Genomic DNA, 19,390 nt, shown 5'->3' with positions numbered 1-19,390 from the left:
GTCATGTAGTGTAACTAGTGGAAACCGGGCGAATTGGGCATCTAGTTGTCAATCTGCAGGGCACCTTTCATCCCTGAGAACTTCCACAGCTATCAACAATGGAAGGAGTGCTTCAGCAAGAAGTTGCTTCTCAACGTGGATGCTGTCCCCACCAGCAATGTGGCTTCTAAAGCGTCTCAAACAGCCAGCAGCACCAGCAGAGACCAAGCATTAACACAGACTTCAGTGAGCATGGAGGTCAACCGGGTATATTTTAATTGATTTATTCTTCATTTAACCTTTATTTAACCAGGAAGGGCTCATTGAGATTTAAAATCTCTTTTCAAGAGCGTCCTGGCCAAAATAGGCAGCAGTAATTCATTGCAAAAATTACAGACGTGAAAAACTACAAGTAATCTAGTAAAAACCATTGAATTCACAAGAGTATATAACAACATCAAAAACAGCCAATTAAAAACATTGACAGGTCAGAGAATCAGCCACAAAAATCATTCATCAGTGATTTAATAACCCCAATCGGGACAAGTTCTTCCAGTTTAAAAGTATTTTGTACGGCGTTCCAAGCCGATGGCGCAGTGTACATAAAAGCCCTTTTACCAAATTCAGTTCAATGAAAGAGCTAGCTTGCTTCCTCCATGCTAACGTCAGCTAGGTATAGTGCGTTTAGTTCACGTCTTCCATTTAAAGAACAGTGATAAAGCGAACCAAATGTAAAACAAGTCTGCCAGCTGTTGGTAGCTAACAGCTGATCATATTATAGATAGGCTTGTACTATGGGAAAGAGTCGTTTCGGCAGCGACCGAGGTCACCGTTACCGAACTGTAAAAAGCGTTGAACGTGTTAGTGGGGGCTGTGTGCGCGTTCAGGTAATTCAGCCGTTCTGTGTCTCCGGGGGAGTTCTCCACACAGCCTGCCGGTGCAGGCTAAACTGAAATGTGACACGTCGGCCATGGATCCGATTGCGGATCTGGTGTCATCTCAGAGAAGCCCCGGAGCCATGCTTTCTTTTGGAGGGGTGAATGTGGATTTTGCTCAACGGGGAACATTTGTATTTATTTATTTTAGGATTAATGTTGTCCCAGTGGCTTCTTGTTGAAGAGGCAGCTGCAAACGTTAGCTTGCTAAAGCTAGCTATGCTCTTCCTCCATTTCTGAATGAATTTGTGGCCATTTATTTCTAGCTAGCAACATAAGTGAGCAAGATTTTGTTTGTGTACTGCTATATGTGGATAACATAGCGAAGTTTGTCACTGGTATGGGCTCGTAAAGGTAGCAAGCGATGGCAAACCAGAACTGGGAAGAGAGGGAGGAGAGAACTCTGTTTCCTCTGCTGCTGCCTTGCTAATATTCACGCAAAACGTTTTTCCACATATAATTGATGAAATTAGATTTCTACTACAGACAGGCAATATGCTCCTCCATCATGTACAGTAGACTACAGACGGACAATATGTTCCTCCGTCATCTACAGTCGACTACAGACAGACAATATGTTCCTCCATCATGTACAGTAGACTACAGACAGACAATATGCTCCTCCATCATGTACAGTAGACTAGACAATATGCTCCTCCATCATGTACAGTAGACTACAGACAGACAATATGTTCCTCCATGTACAGTAGACTACAGACAGACAATATGTTCCTCCATGTACAGTAGACTACAGACAGACAATATGTTCCTCCATCATGTACAGTAGACTACAGACAGACAATATGTTCCTCCATCATGTACAGTAGACTACAGACAATATGTTCCTCCATCATGTACAGTAGACTACAGACAGGCAATATGTTCCTCCATCATGTACAGTAGACTACAGACAGGCAATATGTTCCTCCATCATGTACAGTAGACTACAGACAGACAGTACTTCCGGGTTGGAGCGAGCGGTCGCATCTACACTTCGGTCCGCAGGTAGTATAACTTTTCATTACATTTCATTATAGTACAACGGTTTGATTTGTCTAATCTTAGCAATTTCTTCTTAGCTAGCTACATAGCCGTCTTTGTATCAAAGATAATTGCGTAATTATCGTATTTCGTCGTCCTAACGTAGTCTACACTGCTATCTGCCCAGCAGCTAGCTAACGTCCACCGTCTACCGAATACCAGCACTGTAGAAACTATTACACTCAACTGAACGACTTGATTAGTGTAGTGTTAGCTAGCTACATAGTTGTCTTTGCTGTCTTCGTATCCAAGATAATTGTGTTGTTTAGAGTGTGTAGACTTAGAGTGATTATCTTAATTTACCGAGGTTAGCTAGCCAGCTATTTGTCGTCCTTAACGTAGGAGATACTGCTAGCTAGCTAGCCAACAGCTAGCCAACGTCTAACGAATAGAACTTCAACAACCCGGTCAACATTCCGCTTCGCTCCACAGGTAGTATCACATTTTCATTTCACTTCATTACAGTACAACGGTTTGATTTGTTTGATCGTAGCTAGCTAGCTACATAGCCGTCTTTGTATCAAAGACAATTGTGTAGTCTAGAGCGATTTTCTAGGTTAGCTAGCCAGCTATTGTCGTTCTTTTAACGTAACGTAACGTAATCAACACTGCTAGCTAGCCAGCTAGCCCCGAATAGCAGCACTGTAGAAACTATTACACTCAACGGAACGACTTGATTAGTGTAGTGTCAACAACGCAGCCACTGCCAGCTAGCCTACAAAGTCAACAACGCAGCCACTGCCAGCTAGCCTACTCCAGCAGTACTGTATCATTTCAATCATTTTAGTCAATAAGATTCTTGCTACGTAAGCTTAACTTTCTGAACATTCGAGACGTGTAGTCCACTTGTCATTCCAATCTCCTTTGCATTAGCGTAGCCTCTTCTGTAGCCTGTCAACTATGTGTCTATCTATCCCTGTTCTCTCCTCTCTGCACAGACCATACAAACGCTCCACACCGCGTGGCCGCGGCCACCCTATTCTGGTGGTCCCAGCGCGCACGACCCACGTGGAGTTCCAGGTCTCTGGTAGCCTCTGGAACTGCCGATCTGCGGCCAACAAGGCAGAGTTCATCTCAGCCTATGCCTCCCTACAGTCCCTCGACTTCTTGGCACTGATGGAAACATGGATCACCACAGATAACACTGCTACTCCTACTGCTCTCTCTTCGTCCGCCCACGTGTTCTCGCACACCCCGAGAGCTTCTGGTCAGCGGGGTGGTGGCACCGGGCTCCTCATCTCTCCCAAGTGGTCATTCTCTCTTTCTCCCCTTACCCAACTGTCTATCGCCTCCTTTGAATTCCATGCTGTCACAGTTACCAGCCCTTTCAAGCTTAACATCCTTATCATTTATCGCCTCCAGGTTCCTCGGAGAGTTCATCAATGAGCTTGATGCCTTGATAAGCTCCTTTCCTGAGGACGGCTCACCTCCTCACAGTCCTGGGCGACTTTAACCTCCCCACGTCTACCTTTGACTCATTCCTCTCTGCCTCCTTCTTTCCACTCCTCTCCTCTTTTGACCTCACCCTCTCACCTTCCCCCTACTCACAAGGCAGGCAATACGCTCGACCTCATCTTTACTAGATGCTGTTCTTCCACTAACCTCATTGCAACTCCCCTCCAAGTCTCCGACCACTACCTTGTATCCTTTTCCTCTCGCTCTCATCCAACACTTCCCACACTGCCCCTACTCGGATGGTATCGCGCCGTCCCAACCTTCGCTCTCTCTCCCCCGCTACTCTCTCCTCTTCCATCCTATCATCTCTTCCCTCTGCTCATACCTTCTCCAACCTTTCTCCTGAGTCTGCCTCCTCAACCCTCCTCTCTTCCCTTTCTGCACCCTTTGACTCTCTATGTCCCCTATCCTCCAGGCCGGCTCGGTCCTCCCCTCCCGCTCCGTGGCTCGATGACTCATTGCGAGCTCACAGAACAGAGCTCCGGGCAGCCGAGCGGAAATGGAGGAAAACTCGCCTCCTGCGGACCTGGCATCCTTTCACTCCCTCCTCTCTACATTTTCCTCCTCTGTCTCTGCTGCTAAAGCCACTTTCTACCACTCTAAATTCCAAGCATCTGCCTCTAACCCTAGGAAGCTCTTTGCCACCTTCTCCTCCCTCCTGAATCCTCCTCCCCCTCCCCCCTCCTCCCCTCTGCAGATGACTTCGTCAACCATTTTGAAAAGAAGGTCGACGACATCCGATCCTCGTTTGCTAAGTCAAACGACACCGCTGGTTCTGCTCACACTGCCCTACCCTGTGCTCTGACCTCTTTCTCCCCTCTCTCTCCAGATGAAATCTCGCTTCTTGTGACGGCCGGCCGCCCAACAACCTGCCCGCTTGACCCTATCCCCTCCTCTCTTCTCCAGACCATTTCCGGGGACCTTCTCCCTTACCTCACCTCGCTCATCAACTCATCCCTGACCGCTGGCTACGTCCCTTCCGTCTTCAAGAGAGCGAGAGTTGCACCCCTTCTGAAAAAACCTACACTCGATCCCTCCGATGTCAACAACTACAGACCAGTATCCCTTCTTTCTTTTCTCTCCAAAACTCTTGAACGTGCCGTCCTTGGCCAGCTCTCCCGCTATCTCTCTCAGAATGACCTTCTTGATCCAAATCAGTCAGGTTTCAAGACTAGTCATTCAACTGAGACTGCTCTTCTCTGTATCACGGAGGCGCTCCGCACTGCTAAAGCTAACTCTCTCTCCTCTGCTCTCATCCTTCTAGACCTATCGGCTGCCTTCGATACTGTGAACCATCAGATCCTCCTCTCCACCCTCTCCGAGTTGGGCATCTCCGGTGCGGCCCACGCTTGGATTGCGTCCTACCTGACAGGTCGCTCCTACCAGGTGGCGTGGCGAGAATCTGTCTCCTCGCCACGCGCTCTCACCACTGGTGTCCCCCAGGGCTCTGTTCTAGGCCCTCTCCTATTCTCGCTATACACCAAGTCACTTGGCTCTGTCATAACCTCACATGGTCTCTCCTATCATTGCTATGCAGACGACACACAATTAATCTTCTCCTTTCCCCCTTCTGATGACCAGGTGGCGAATCGCATCTCTGCATGTCTGGCAGACATATCAGTGTGGATGACGGATCACCACCTCAAGCTGAACCTCGGCAAGACGGAGCTGCTCTTCCTCCCGGGGAAGGACTGCCCGTTCCATGATCTCGCCATCACGGTTGACAACTCCATTGTGTCCTCCTCCCAGAGCGCTAAGAACCTTGGCGTGATCCTGGACAACACCCTGTCGTTCTCAACCAACATCATGGCGGTGGCCCGTTCCTGTAGGTTCATGCTCTACAACATCCGCAGAGTACGACCCTGCCTCACACAGGAAGCGGCGCAGGTCCTAATCCAGGCACTTGTCATCTCCCGTCTGGATTACTGCAACTCGCTGTTGGCTGGGCTCCCTGCCTGTGCCATTAAACCCCTACAACTCATCCAGAACGCCGCAGCCCGTCTGGTGTTCAACCTTCCCAAGTTCTCTCACGTCACCCCGCTCCTCCGCTCTCTCCACTGGCTTCCAGTTGAAGCTCGCATCCGCTACAAGACCATGGTGCTTGCCTACGGAGCTGTGAGGGGAATGGCACCGCAGTACCTCCAGGCTCTGATCAGGCCCTACACCCAAGCAAGGGCACTGCGTTCATCCACCTCTGGCCTGCTCGCCTCCCTACCATTGAGGAAGTACAGTTCCCGCTCAGCCCAGTCAAAACTGTTCGCTGCTCTGGCCCCCCAATGGTGGAACAAACTCCCTCACGACGCCAGGACAGCGGAGTCAATCACCACCTTCCGGAGACACCTGAAACCCCACCTCTTCAAGGAATACCTAGGATAAGATAAGTAATCCTTCTCACCACCCCCCCCCCCTTAATGATTTAGATGCACTATTGTAAAGTGGCTGTTCCACTGGATGTCAGAAGGTGAATTCACCAATTTGTAAGTCGCTCTGGATAAGAGCGTCTGCTAAATGACTTAAATGTAAATGTAATAATAATGTTGAGGAACGTGAACTGGTATTGGGAATAATAATGTTGAGGAATGTCACCTGGTATTGGGAATAATAATGTTGAGGAACGTGAACTGGTATTGGGAATAATAATGTTGAGGAACGTCACCTGGTATTTATTCGGAATAATAAAGTTGAGGAATGTCACCTGGTACTGGGAATAATAAAGTTGAGGAATGTCACCTGGTATTGGGAATAATAAAGTTGAGGAACGTGAACTGGTATTGGGAATAATAATGTTGAGGAACGTGAACTGGTAATAATAAAGTTTAGATATGATTTTAAATATATACATATACAGTGGGGCAAAAAAAGTATTTAGTCAGCCACCAATTGTGTAAGTTCTCCCACTTAAAAAGATGAGGCCTGTAATTTTCATCATAGGTACACTTCAACTATGACAGACAAAATGAGAAACAAAAAGAAAATCAAGAAAATCACATTGTAGGATTTTTTATGAATTTATTTGCAAATTATGGTGGAAATTAAGTATTTGGTCAATAACAAAAGTTTATCTTAATACTTTGTTGGCAATGACAGAGATCAAACGTTTTCTATAAGTCTTCACAAGGTTTTCACACACTGTTGCTGGTATTTTGGCCCATTCCTCCATGCAGATCTCCTCTAGAGCAGTGATGTGTTGGGGCTGTTGCTGGGCAACATGGATTTTCAACTCCCTCCCAATATTTTCTATGGGGTTGAGATCTGGAGACTAGCTTGGCTACTCCATGACCTTGAAATGCTTCTTACGAAGCCACTCCTTTGTTGCCCGGGCGGTGTATTTGGGATCATTGTCATGCTGAAAGACCCAGCCACGTTTCATCTTCAATGCCCTTGCTGATGGAAGGAGGTTTTTACTCAAAATCTCACGATACATGGCCCCATCCATTCTTTCCTTTACATGGATCAGTTGTCCTGGTCCCTTTGCAGAAATACAGCCCCAAAGCATGATGTTTCCACCCCCATGCTTCATAGTAGGTATGGTGTACTTTGGATGCAACTCAGCATTCTTTGTCCTCCAAACACGATGAGTTGAGTGTTTACCAAAAAGTTCTATTTTGGTTTCATCTGGGGGACACGTCTGGCACTGCAGGATTTGAGTCCATGGCGACGTATTGTGTTACTTATGGTAGGCTTTGTTACTTTGGTCCCAGCTCTCTGCAGGTCATTCACAAGGTCCCCCCGTGTGGTTCTGGGATTTTTGCTCACCGTTCTTGTGATCATTTTGACCCCACGGGGTGAGATCTTGCTTGGAGCCCCAGATCGAGGGAGATTATCAGTGGTCTTGTATGTCTTCCATTTCCTAATAATTGCTCCCACAGTTGATTTCTTCAAACCAAGCTGCTTACCTATTGCAGATTCAGTCTTCCCAGCCTGGTGCAGGTCTACAATTTTGTTTCTGGTGTCCTTTGACAGCTCTTTGGTCTTGGCCATGGTGGAGTTTGGAGTGTGACTGTTTGAGGTTGTGGACAGGTGTCTTTTATACTTATAACAATTTCAAACAGGTGCCATTAATACAGGTAACGAGTGGAGGACAGAGGAGCCTCTTAAAGAAGAAGTTACAGGTCTGTGAGAGCCAGAAATCTTGCTTGTTTGTAGGTGATCAAATACTTATTTTCCACCATAATTTGCAAACAAATTCATTAAAAAAATCCTACAATGTGATTTTCTGGATTTTCTTCCCTCATTTTGTCTGTCATAGTTGAAGTGTACCTATGATGAAAATTACAGGCCTCTCTCATCTTTTTAAGTGGGAGAACTTGCACTATTAGTGGCTGACTAAAAACATTTTACCCCACTGTAGATGTTTGAATCATCAGCATACATGGACACACAGGGTTTGTTTAAATCGTGGCACATTCATTAATTTCCTTGTGTGTTTCATAAGACTATACAACCAGGGTGTTGGGTAATAGGCCTTGTATTGTGCTTTGATTGACGACCAAAACAGCAAGCGTTGACTCGTTTATAAAAAAAGTGTCTGACTGACTGAACAATTCAATCCTTTAATATCCCTTTTCCTATTCATAAATCATACAACGTAGTTTATATGTTCATGGTATCGCGTCGGGACACGTAAACCAAAATATCTGGTTTCTGTTGAACGAGGATTCGAAGCCCATGTCGAGACTTGCCAGTGACCTCTAAAGTGACTCGTCAGTAAAGACTTGTAATGGGTTGTTTCAAAACAAACAGCTCTTTTTGAACGGGATGTTTTATGTGAACCGGATCGGTGAGAGAGCTGTTCATTTACTCCCTAATTTGCACACTGGTAGGCTACTACTGATTTTTAGAGATTCTCTTCAGGTAAATTATGAAAACATTCGATGAAGATGTTGAGTCCACTGCAGGAACAATAGGTAGTAGAGCCTTATTCTGGTCTGACTTTGTATAAAAGTGGGACTGCACGATATTGCAGGGGGGTCTGGTGGGTCCTCCCCCTGAATTATTTTTGTATTTTTAAAATGTTTATTTTCCTGCAATTCTATACTGAACAAATATAAATGAACATGCAACAATTTCAAAATGTTTTAGTGTGTTACAGTTCATATAAGGAAATCAGTCAATTGAAATAAATAAATTAGGTCCTAATCTATGAATTTCACATGACTGGGAATACAGATATGCATCGGTTGGTCACAGATACCTTAAAAAAAAGGTAGGGGCGTGGATCAGAAAACCAGTCAGTATCTGGTGGGACCGTTTGCCTCATGCAGCGCAACACATCTCCTTCAGATAGAGTTGATCAGGCTGTTGATTGTCCCACTACGTTGTCCCACTACTCTTCAATGGCTGTGTGTTGCTGGATATTGGACCACACTGTCAAACGCGTTGATCCAGAGCATCCCAAACATGCTCAATGGGTGACATGTCTGGTGAGTATGCAGGCCATGGAAGAACATGATCAGCTTGCAGGAATTGTGTACAGATCCTTGCAACATGGGGCTGTGCATTATCGTAATGAAACGATGATGATGGTTGCGGATGAATGGCACGATAATGGGCCTCAGGATCTCATCACGGTATCTCTGTGCATTCAAATTGCCATCGATTAAAATGGAATTGTGTTCATAGTCCGTAGCTTATGCCTGTCCATACCATAACCCCACCATGGGTAACTCTGTTCACATCAGAGCTGTTCACACGGTAACTCTGTTCACACCGCTTGCCCACACGACACCATACACATGGTCTGCGGTTGAGGCCGGTTGGACATACTGCCAAATTCTTTAGAACAACGTTGCGGCAGCTTACGGTAGAGAAATTAACATTAAATTATCTGGCAACATTTCTGCAGTCAGTATGCTAATTGCACGCACCCTCAAAACTTGAGACAATCTGTGGCATTTTTGTTGTGTGACAAAACTACAGCCTTTTATTGTCCCCAGCACAAGGTGCACCTGTGAAATGATTATGCTGTTTAATCGGCTTCTTGATATTCCACACCTGTCAGGTGGATGGAATATTTTGGCAAAGGATGAACGCTCATTAACAGGGATGTAAACTAACATGCGCACAACATTTGAGAGAAATCAGCTTTTTGTGCGTATGGAACGTTTCTGGGATCTTTTACTTCAGCTCATGAAACACTTTACATGTTGCCTTTATATTTTTGTTCAGTGTATATTGTTTCTCAATAGGGAATCCATGTTTACTTGACAGAACACAATCTTTTAGGTTTTTGCCACAAACTAAAATGAAAGATTTAGTTTATTGTAGCAAAAAACTAAATTGAAAGAGTAACTATTTTTTCTGACTAGATTAATAATCTACCGCCTCCCCTCAAAGTCCCACCCACAGTGGATTGATTGACAGGTCTGAAACTCTACCAACTCTGTGACTCAAACATCCCAACCCCTCCCCTGACAGTCCCAACCACAGTGGATTGATTGACAGGTCTGAAACTCTACCAACTCTGTGACTCAAACATCCCAACCCCTCCCCTGACAGTCCCAACCACAGTGGATTGATTGACAGGTCTGAAACTCTACCAACTCTGTGAATCAAACATCCCGCCCCCTCCCCTGACAGTCCCACCCACAGTGGATTGATTGACAGGTCTGAAACTCTACCAACTCTGTGAATCAAACATCCCGCCCCCTCCCCTGACAAACCCACCCACAGTGAATGATTGTTGGGCCAAACTGTTAAAGGGATAGTTCACCCAAATTAGAAAAAGGCATATTAGTTTCCTTACCCTAAGTGTCCACAGCAGCAAAGCCAATGAAATACATCATTGTGGCAGTTCATATCTTGCACTAAAGCTGTAAATATGACTAATCTCAGAGAAGACCGCTTTAATGTTTAACAAAAAGTTATTAGAAAATAGCCCTAATCCTATTGGCCTAGACAATATCCAAAGCTACTAACACACTGAAATAATACATTTTCAGTAAATCAACACATTAGAATGTACAAGGAGGCCACCAAAATAGAGCTCTGCATGCAAAGAAAATGGGGGGGGGCATGCCCCTCCAAATTCTTCTCAATTTTCTTCCAGAAAACCCTGACTATACAGGGAATAGGGTGCCAGTGGAGACCCAGAAAAGGTGGAGACCCAGGAAAGGTGGAGACCCAGGAAAGGTGGAGACCCAGGAAAGGTGGAGACCCAGGAAAGGTGGAGACGTAAACCCAGAAAAGGTGGGAGACGTAAACCCAGAAAAGGTAGAGACGTAAACCCAGAAAAGGTAGAGACGTAAACCCAGAAAAGGTGGGAGACGTAAACCCAGAAAAGGTGGGAGACGTAAACCCAGGAAAGGTAGAGACGTAAACCCAGAAAAGGTAGAGACGTAAACCCAGAAAAGGTAGAGACGTAAACCCAGAAAAGGTAGAGACGTAAACCCAGAAAAGGTAGAGACGTAAACCCAGAAAAGGTAGAGACGTAAACCCAGAAAAGGTGGGAGACGTAAACCCAGAAAAGGTAGAGACGTGAACCCAGAAAAGGTGGAGACGTAAACCCAGAAAAGGTAGAGACGTAAACCCAGAAAAGGTGGGAGACGTAAACCCAGAAAAGGTGGGAGACGTAAACCCAGAAAAGGTGGGAGACGTAAACCCAGAAAAGGTGGGAGACGTAAACCCAGAAAAGGTGGAGACGTAAACCCAGAAAAGGTGGAGACGTAAACCCAGAAAAGGTGGGAGACGTAAACCCAGGAAAGGTAGAGACGTAAACCCAGAAAAGGTAGAGACGTAAACCCAGAAAAGGTAGAGACGTAAACCCAGAAAAGGTGGAGACGTAAACCCAGAAAAGGTAGAGACGTAAACCCAGAAAAGGTGAGAGACGTAAACCCAGAAAAGGTGGGAGACGTAAACCCAGAAAAGGTAGAGATGTAAACCCAGAAAAGGTAGAGACGTAAACCCAGAAAAGGTAGAGACGTAAACCCAGGAAAGGTAGAGACATAAACCCAGAAAAGGTGGGAGACGTAAACCCAGAAAAGGTAGAGACGTAAACCCAGAAAAGGTGGAGACGTAAACCCAGAAAAGGTAGAGACGTAAACCCAGAAAAGGTGGGAGACGTAAACCCAGAAAAGGTGGGAGACGTAAACCCAGAAAAGGTGGAGACGTAAACCCAGAAAAGGTGGAGACGTAAACCCAGAAAAGGTGGAGACGTAAACCCAGAAAAGGTGGGAGACGTAAACCCAGGAAAGGTGGAGACGTAAACCCAGAAAAGGTGGAGACGTAAACCCAGAAAAGGTGGAGACGTAAACCCAGAAAAGGTGGGAGACAAAAACCCAGAAGGTGGGCAGCGTGGGTGGTGTACCTGGCTGGTACGCTGGCTCTCCCGGGCCACGAGGGCGCGGCGCTCTGCGATGGTCAGATCAAAGTCCTGGAGCACCGGGGCCAGGGCAGGGTTGGCCCCTCCGGCCCACTTCAGACGCTGCTCTATACTGCCCTCTAGTGATGCCAGCTTCTCCTGCAGGGGGAGAGGACAGATCCGATTAAAAAAACACAGATACACAATCATTAAAGGACTCAGACCAGAGAGAGAAAAGAGAGCATTTTATTTACAGGAGAAGCTTAGAGTAACGGTCTAGTTAGCTATCAAGGTTGACAGATTGGTCAGCAGGTAGCCTAGTGGTTAGAGGAGGCAGATAGCCTAGTGGTTAGAGCGTTGGGCCAGTAACTGAAAGGTTGCTAGATCGAATCCCCGAGCTGACAAGGTAAAAATCTGTCATTCTTAACAAGGCAGTTAACCCGCTGTTCCTCGGCGGTCATAGTAAAAAATAATTTATTCTCAACTGACGAGCCAGGTTAAATAAAAAAATATAAATAATAATTGGTGATGACTGACCTGGACAGCAGCGATGGCCGCCTCGTCCTGGCTGAGTTTGTAAAGCTTCTTCTTCATACTACTGAGGATGATGGAGCGAGGAGGAGGGCTCACACTCATCGGCTGGGTCCGAGGGCCGAGCACATCCTCATGCTGCCACTGGAGTACAGACAGGGGACAGGGTTCAAGGGAGAATCCATCCCAAAACACTCCTTCCTATGATTAACGGTGTTAAATAACACTAATACGTGAAAACAATATATCTTTCAATCAAGTCTTCATGCTGCCACTGGGACACACAGAGACAGGACAGGGTTAACCCCCACCCCCTCCTCTCACACTGGGACACACAGAGACAGGACAGGGTTGACCCCCACACCCCTCCTCTCACACTGGGACACACAGAGACAGGACAGGGTTAACCCTCACACCCCTCCTCTCACACTGGGACACACAGAGACAGGACAGGGTTGACCCCACACCCCTCCTCTCACACTGGGACACACAGAGACAGGACAGGGTTAACCCCCCACCCCCTCCTCCTCTCACACTGGGACACACAGAGACAGGACAGGGTTAACCCCCACACCCCTCCTCTCACACTGGGACACACAGAGACAGGACAGGGTTAACCCCCACACCCCTCCTCTCACACTGGGACACACAGAGACAGGACAGGGTTAACCCCCACACCCCTCCTCCTCTCACACTGGGACACACAGAGACAGGACAGGGTTGACCCCCACACCCCTCCTCTCACACTGGGACACACAGAGACAGGACAGGGTTAACCCCCACACCCCTCCTCCTCTCACACTGGGACACACAGAGACAGGACAGGGTTAACCCCCACACCCCTCCTCCTCTCACACTGGGGCACACAGAGACAGGACAGGGTTAACCCCCACACCCCTCCTCTCACACTGGGACAGGACAGGGTTAACCCCCACCCCCCAAGGACAGCGCTAACCCCCACACCCCCAGGACAGGGTTAACCCCCCACCCCTCCTCTCACACTGGGACACACAGAGACAGGACAGGGTTAACCCCCACCCCCCCAGGACAGGGTTAACCCCCACCCCCCCAGGACAGGGTTAACCCCCACCCCCAGGACAGGGTTAACCCCCACCCCCAGGACAGGGCTAACCCCCACCCCCAGGACAGGGCTAACCCCCACCCCCCAGGACAGGGCTAACCCCCACCCCCAGGACAGGGCTAACCCCCACCCCCAGGACAGGGCTAACCCCCCCTCCTCCTCTCACCTGGAACATGGTGATGTGTAGCTGGGTGCGTTGCAGGGAGACCTTGGCAGCGTCCAGGCTGGTCTCCAGGCGTCTGAGCAGGTCCAGTTTCTTCCAGGCCGTGTCGTAAGAGGACGCCAGCACCGTGCCTCTGTTCAGCAGCAGCTGAGACATACGGCCGGCGCCCAGACCCTGCACCACCGTCTGCTTACACAACTCATCTAGCGACACCTGGACAAAACGACACGTTTAAAAATCGGGACAGAACTAAACATGTATGAAGGAAGACAATTTTTATTTATTTTTATTTTACTATGCAAGTCAGTTAAGAACAAATTCTTATTTTCAATGAACAGTAGGTTAACTGCCTGTTCAGGGGCAGAATGACAGATTTGTACCTTGTCAGCTCGGGGGTTTGAACTCGCAACCTTCCGGTTACCAGTCCAACGCTCTAACCACTAGGCTACCCTGCCGCCACAACCCATGTAACATGTTGACCGATCAGGTCCGGAACATTCCACTCCCTACCTTGCCGTCGGCTCCGAAGTCCTTGGCCTCCACCTGCGCGGTCAGATCCAGACCCAGGGCGGACAGAGTGCTGCAGAGAGACAGACCCAGGGTCTGGGTGGGAAGACCAATCAGCATCTGACGGACAAACTCAGCCGTGAACGCCTTGATGGGCCGGGTCATCTGCTCCTCGCTCACTACCGCCGCCGCCCCCCGGAACACGGGCTTCCCTGGTAGACCTACACCCCCCAGACCCACTACTGGGCCGTTGGAGGGAGGAGGGTCCTCAGACACTGGGGGGAACGTACCTGGGGAGGGAGGGAGGGAGGAGGGAGGGAGGGAGGGAGGGAGGGAGGGAGGGAGGGAGGGAGGGAGGGAGGGAGGGGGGAGGGAGGGAGGGAGGGAGGGAGGGAGGGAGGGAGGGAGGGAGAGGAGGGGGTCAAACGCACTATATATATATAATGTTTCAGATACTGTTTCATAGGGCAGGGAATTGCCAGGGAAATCACGATACAATATTATGATGATACTTAGGTGGAGATACGATATGTATTTAGGTTCTCATGATTCTTTATGGATTACTATTCGATAGTGATTTTTATTGTGATTCGATGTTCCAAACATACTGCTCACTATACGTCTGCTGCAGAGAGACGAGCGAGAGCCATGAGAAAACAAGTTTAGGTCAGCCATGGAGACAGTAGCCATGGAGACAGTAGCCATGGAGACAGAAGCCATGGAGACAGAAGCCATGGAGACAGTAGACATGGAGACAGAAGCCATGGAGACAGAAGCCATGGAGACAGTAGCCATGGAGACAGTAGCCATGGAGACAGAAGCCATGGAGACAGAAGCCATGGAGACAGAAGCCATGGAGACAGAAGCCATGGAGACAGAAGTGCTGAAAACCAACTGGCTCCATTTAGACCGTTGGAGAACAAGCTGAGAGAACATCCTGGAGTTCTGGGGCAGGAACAGACAACTAGCAGTCGTCAAAACGGTACGATATATTGTCAATAATAATATCCTGAAAAGTATCTGTATGTATTTAAACCGTTTCTCTAGTTGGAAAAAGGTTTTTATAAAAACAGAGTGGATGAAACCTTGTTTCCTAAGACCCTCCCCCTTTCTGCATCTGACACAAAGCATCTCTCAGATAGACTGTACAGTGTTGACCTCTACTGGCGTTCTGCATCTGACACAAAGCATCTCTCAGATAGACTGTACAGTGTTGACCTCTACTGGCGTTCTGCATCTGAGTGACAGGACAACGCTCATAACAGACACAAGACATTTGAAATGTCTTGATTCTTTAGTAACTAGCGTGAGTGTAATATTCACTGTTTCAACTTTTTATTTCACTTTGTTTTTGTTTGTTTATCTAGTTCACTTGCTTTGGCAATGTAAACATGTGTTTTACTGCAACTCGCTGTTGGCTGGGCTCCCTGCCTGTGCCATTAAACCCCTACAACTCATCCAGAACGCCGCAGCCCGTCTGGTGTTCAACCTTCCCAAGTTCTCTCACGTCACCCCGCTCCTCCGCTCTCTCCACTGGCTTCCAGTTCTCGCATCCGCACAAGACCATGGTGCTTGCAGACGGAGCTGTACAGGGTTGACCTCAGTACCTCCAGGCTCTGATCAGGCCAAACACCCAAACAAGGGCACTGTACAGTTCATCCACCTCTGGCCTGCTCGCCTCCCTACCACTGAGGAAGTACAGTTTCTCAGCCCAGTCAAAACTGTTCGCTGCTCTGGCCCCCAATGGTGGAACAAACTCCCTCACGACGCCAGGACAGCGGAGTCAATCACCACCTTCCGGAGACACCTGAAACCCCACCTCTTCAAGGAATACCTAGGATAGGATTAATCCTTCTCACCCCCCCCCCCCCCTTAAATGATTTAGATGCACTATTGTAAAGTGGCTGTTCCACTGGATGTCAGACTTTTGAATTCACAATTTGTAAGTTCTGGATTAGCGTCTAAATGACTTAAATGTAAATGTAATGTAAATGTTTCCCACGCTAATAAAGCCCCTTAAATTGAAACTGAATTTTGACACACACAGAGAGACTAAATAAAGCCACCCCGTTGTTCTCACCAGAGAGTGTCTGAGCGAAGGAGCCACACAGCCTGAAAAAGTCCCTGATGGTTTGGAGTCTCTTGAGGAAGAAGATCTCCTCCAGAACATGTCTGTGAGGACCGCTGTGGAAGAAATGGACCTGGGCCGCCCGCGCCTCACGCATCACATCCACCTTCCGCCACGCCGGCGGCACCTCCATGGAAATCATCTAAGAGAGGAGAGGAAGTAACATCATGGAGAGACGGGAGAGCGAGAAGAAAGGAACAGCCCGAGATAAAAGTGACAAACAAATGGAATGTAGAGTGAAGAGGAATAACAAGACAAGGACGAGTTTAAGATGAAAGAGTGATTGAGACAAAAAGAGAGAGAGAGAGAGAGAGGGAGGAAAGAGATTGAGGAAGAGGGAGGGAGGAAAGAGATTGAGGAAGAGAGGATGAGAGGGGGGAAAGAGCTTGAGAAAGAGAGGGTGAGAGAGGGGAAAGAGATTGAGAAAGAGAGAGGCTGAGAGAGGAAAGAGAGAGGCTGAGAGAGGAAAGAGATTGAGAAAGAGAGAGGGTGAGAGGGGAAAGAGATTGAGAAAGAGAGAGGCTGAGAGGGGAAAGAGATTGAGAAAGAGAGAGGGTGAGAGGGGAAAGAGAGGCTGAGAGAGGAAAGAGATTGAGAAAGAGAGAGGGTGAGAGGGGAAAGAGATTGAGAAAGAGAGAGGCTGAGAGGGAAAGAGATTGAGAAAGAGAGAGGGTGAGAGAGGGAAAGAGATTGAGAAAGAGAGAGGGTGAGAGGGGAAAGAGATTGAGAAAGAGAGAGGGTGAGAGGCTGAGAGAGGAAAGAGATTGAGAAAGAGAGAGGGTGAGAGGGGAAAGAGATTGAGAAAGAGAGAGGCTGAGAGGGGAAAGAGATTGAGAAAGAGAGAGGGTGAGAGAGGGGAAAGAGATTGAGAAAGAGAGAGGGTGAGAGGGGAAAGAGAGAGGCTGAGAGAGGAAAGAGATTGAGAAAGAGAGAGGGTGAGAGAGGGGAAAGAGATTGAGAAAGAGAGAGGGTGAGAGAGGGGAAAGAGATTGAGAAAGAGAGAGGCTGAGAGAGGAAGGAGATTGAGAAAGAGAGAGGGTGAGAGAGGGGAAAGAGATTGAGAAAGAGAGAGGGTGAGAGAGGGAAAGAGATTGAGAAAGAGAGAGGCTGAGAGGGGAAAGAGATTGAGAAAGAGAGAGGGTGAGAGAGGGGAAAGAGATTGAGAAAGAGAGAGGCTGAGAGGGAAAGAGATTGAGAAAGAGAGAGGGTGAGAGAGGAAAGAGATTGAGAAGAGAGAGGCTGAGAGAGGAAAGAGATTGAGAAAGAGAGAGGGTGAGAGAGGAAAGAGATTGAGAAAGAGAGAGGGTGAGAGAGGGGAAAGAGATTGAGAAAGAGAGAGGCTGAGAGAGGAAAGAGATTGAGAAAGAGAGAGGCTGAGAGAGGAAAGAGATTGAGAAAGAGAGAGGCTGAGAGAGGAAAGAGATTGAGGAGAGTCCTGAGAGGGAAAGAGATTGTCCAAAGAGGGCCCCTGGAGGAGATTGAGAGCTGGAGACTGAGAGGGGAAAGAGATTGAGAAAGAGAGGCTGAGGGGAAATAGATTGAGAAAGAGAGAGGCTGAGAGACTGGGGAAAGAGATTGAGAAAGAGAGAGGCTGAGAGAGCTGAGAGGCTGGTCTGGGGAAGGAGATTGAGAAAGAAGATCCTGAGAGTAAACAAGATTGAGAAAGAACCCTAGGCTGAGAGAGGAAAGAGATTGAGAAAGAGAGGCTGAGAGAGGAAAGAGATTCTAAAAGAGAGGCTGAGAGAGGGGAAGGAGATTGAGAAAGAAGAGGGTGATGAGAGGGAAGAGTCTGAGAAAAGAGAGGCTGAGAGAGGGAAAGAGATTGAGAAAGAGAGAAGGGTGAGGAGGAAAGAGATTGAGAAACCTGGGGTGAGAGAGAAAGAGTTGAGAAAAGAAGGGTGATGTGGAGAAAGTGATCTGAGAAAGAGAGAAGGGTGAGAGAGGAAAGAGATTGAAAAGAGAGGTGAGAGAGGACAGTGATTGTTCTAAAGGAGATGTGAGAGGAAAGAGATTGAGAAAGAGAGAAGGGGAGAGAGGAAAGAGATTGAAAAGGAGAATGTGAGAGGAAAGAGATTGAGAAAGAGAGAAGGGTGAGAGAGGGAAGAGATTGAGAGAGGGTGAGAGAGGGGAAGTGATTGGAGAAAGTGAGAGGCTGAGAGAGGGGAAGAGAGGCTGAGTTCTAAAGAGATTGAGAAAGAGAGAAGGGTGAGAGAGGAAAGAGATTGAGAAAGAGAGAGGGTGAGAGGGGAAAGAGAGAGGCTGAGCTTGAGGACATTGAGGAAGTAGGTGTGTTACCTTCTCTGTGAGCTGGAGACAGTGCGGTCTCCAGCTGAGCAAACATGCCATCGAAGGCCACCAGCAGCATCTGACCGGCGGACATCTTAGGAGAGTCCTGTCCCACGGCGTCCATACTGGCCCCTGGAGGCTGCATCAGCTGGCAGTACTGGGCCCGCAACATCCTGCAATGAAACATAACCAATTAACACGAACCCTACTGCCTGTCTGTTCCCCTGTTCTAACCTGGTGATGTGGAGACAGTGTCTGTTCTAACCTGGTGATGTGGAGACAGTGTCTGTTCTAACCTGGTGATGTGGAGACAGTGTCTGTCCTAACCTGGTGATGTGGAGACAGTATCTGTTCTAACCTGGTGATGTGGAGACAGTGTGTGTTCTAACCTGGTGATGTGGAGACAGTGTCTGTTCTAACCTGGTGATGTGGAGACAGTGTCTGTTCTAACCTGGTGATGTGGAGACAGTGTCTGTTCTAACCTGGTGATGTGGAGACAGTGTCTGTTCTAACCTGGTGATGTGGAGACAGTGTGTGTTCTAACCTGGTGATGTGGAGACAGTGTCTGTTCTAACCTGGTGATGTGGAGACAGTGTCTGTTCTAACCTGGTGATGTGGAGACAGTGTCTGTTCCCCTGTTCTAACCTGGTGATGTGGAGACAGTGTCTGTTCTAACCTGGTGATGTGGAGACAGTGTCTGTTCTAACCTGGTGATGTGGAGACAGTGTGTGTTCTAACCTGGTGATGTGGAGACAGTGTCTGTTCTAACCTGGTGATGTGGAGACAGTGTCTGTTCTAACCTGGTGATGTGGAGACAGTGTCTGTTCTAACCTGGTGATGTGGAGACAGTGTGTGTTCTAACCTGGTGATGTGGAGACAGTGTGTGTTCTAACCTGGTGATGTGGAGACAGTGTCTGTTCCCCTGTTCTAACCTGGTGATGTGGAGACAGTGTGTGTTCTAACCTGGTGATGTGGAGACAGTGTC

The 19,390-nt window shown here is 47.9% G+C and overlaps 1 protein-coding gene across 1 annotated transcript in view; it reads right to left on the bottom strand.

Moving 5' to 3' along the window:
• Nucleotides 1-5,320: 5,320 nt before the first annotated feature.
• LOC135553877 (serine/threonine-protein kinase SMG1-like) overlaps nucleotides 5,321-19,390 on the bottom strand; it is a 130,821-nt gene continuing 116,751 nt past the window's right edge. Inside the window, 8 exon segments of the mRNA XM_064985803.1 lie at nucleotides 5,321-6,066; nucleotides 11,716-11,868; nucleotides 12,247-12,384; nucleotides 13,488-13,697; nucleotides 13,995-14,281; nucleotides 16,072-16,261; nucleotides 18,415-18,429; nucleotides 18,431-18,578. Coding sequence (XP_064841875.1) covers nucleotides 5,878-6,066; nucleotides 11,716-11,868; nucleotides 12,247-12,384; nucleotides 13,488-13,697; nucleotides 13,995-14,281; nucleotides 16,072-16,261; nucleotides 18,415-18,429; nucleotides 18,431-18,578 — 1,330 coding nt within the window. The 3' untranslated portion in view covers nucleotides 5,321-5,877.

This window comes from Oncorhynchus masou, chromosome 14 (genome assembly GCF_036934945.1).
Source record: "Oncorhynchus masou masou isolate Uvic2021 chromosome 14, UVic_Omas_1.1, whole genome shotgun sequence".
Classification (NCBI taxonomy): Eukaryota; Metazoa; Chordata; class Actinopteri; order Salmoniformes; family Salmonidae; genus Oncorhynchus; species Oncorhynchus masou.
The sequence above is the reverse complement of the archived record's forward strand: the minus strand, read 5'-3'. Positions and strand labels throughout refer to the sequence as shown.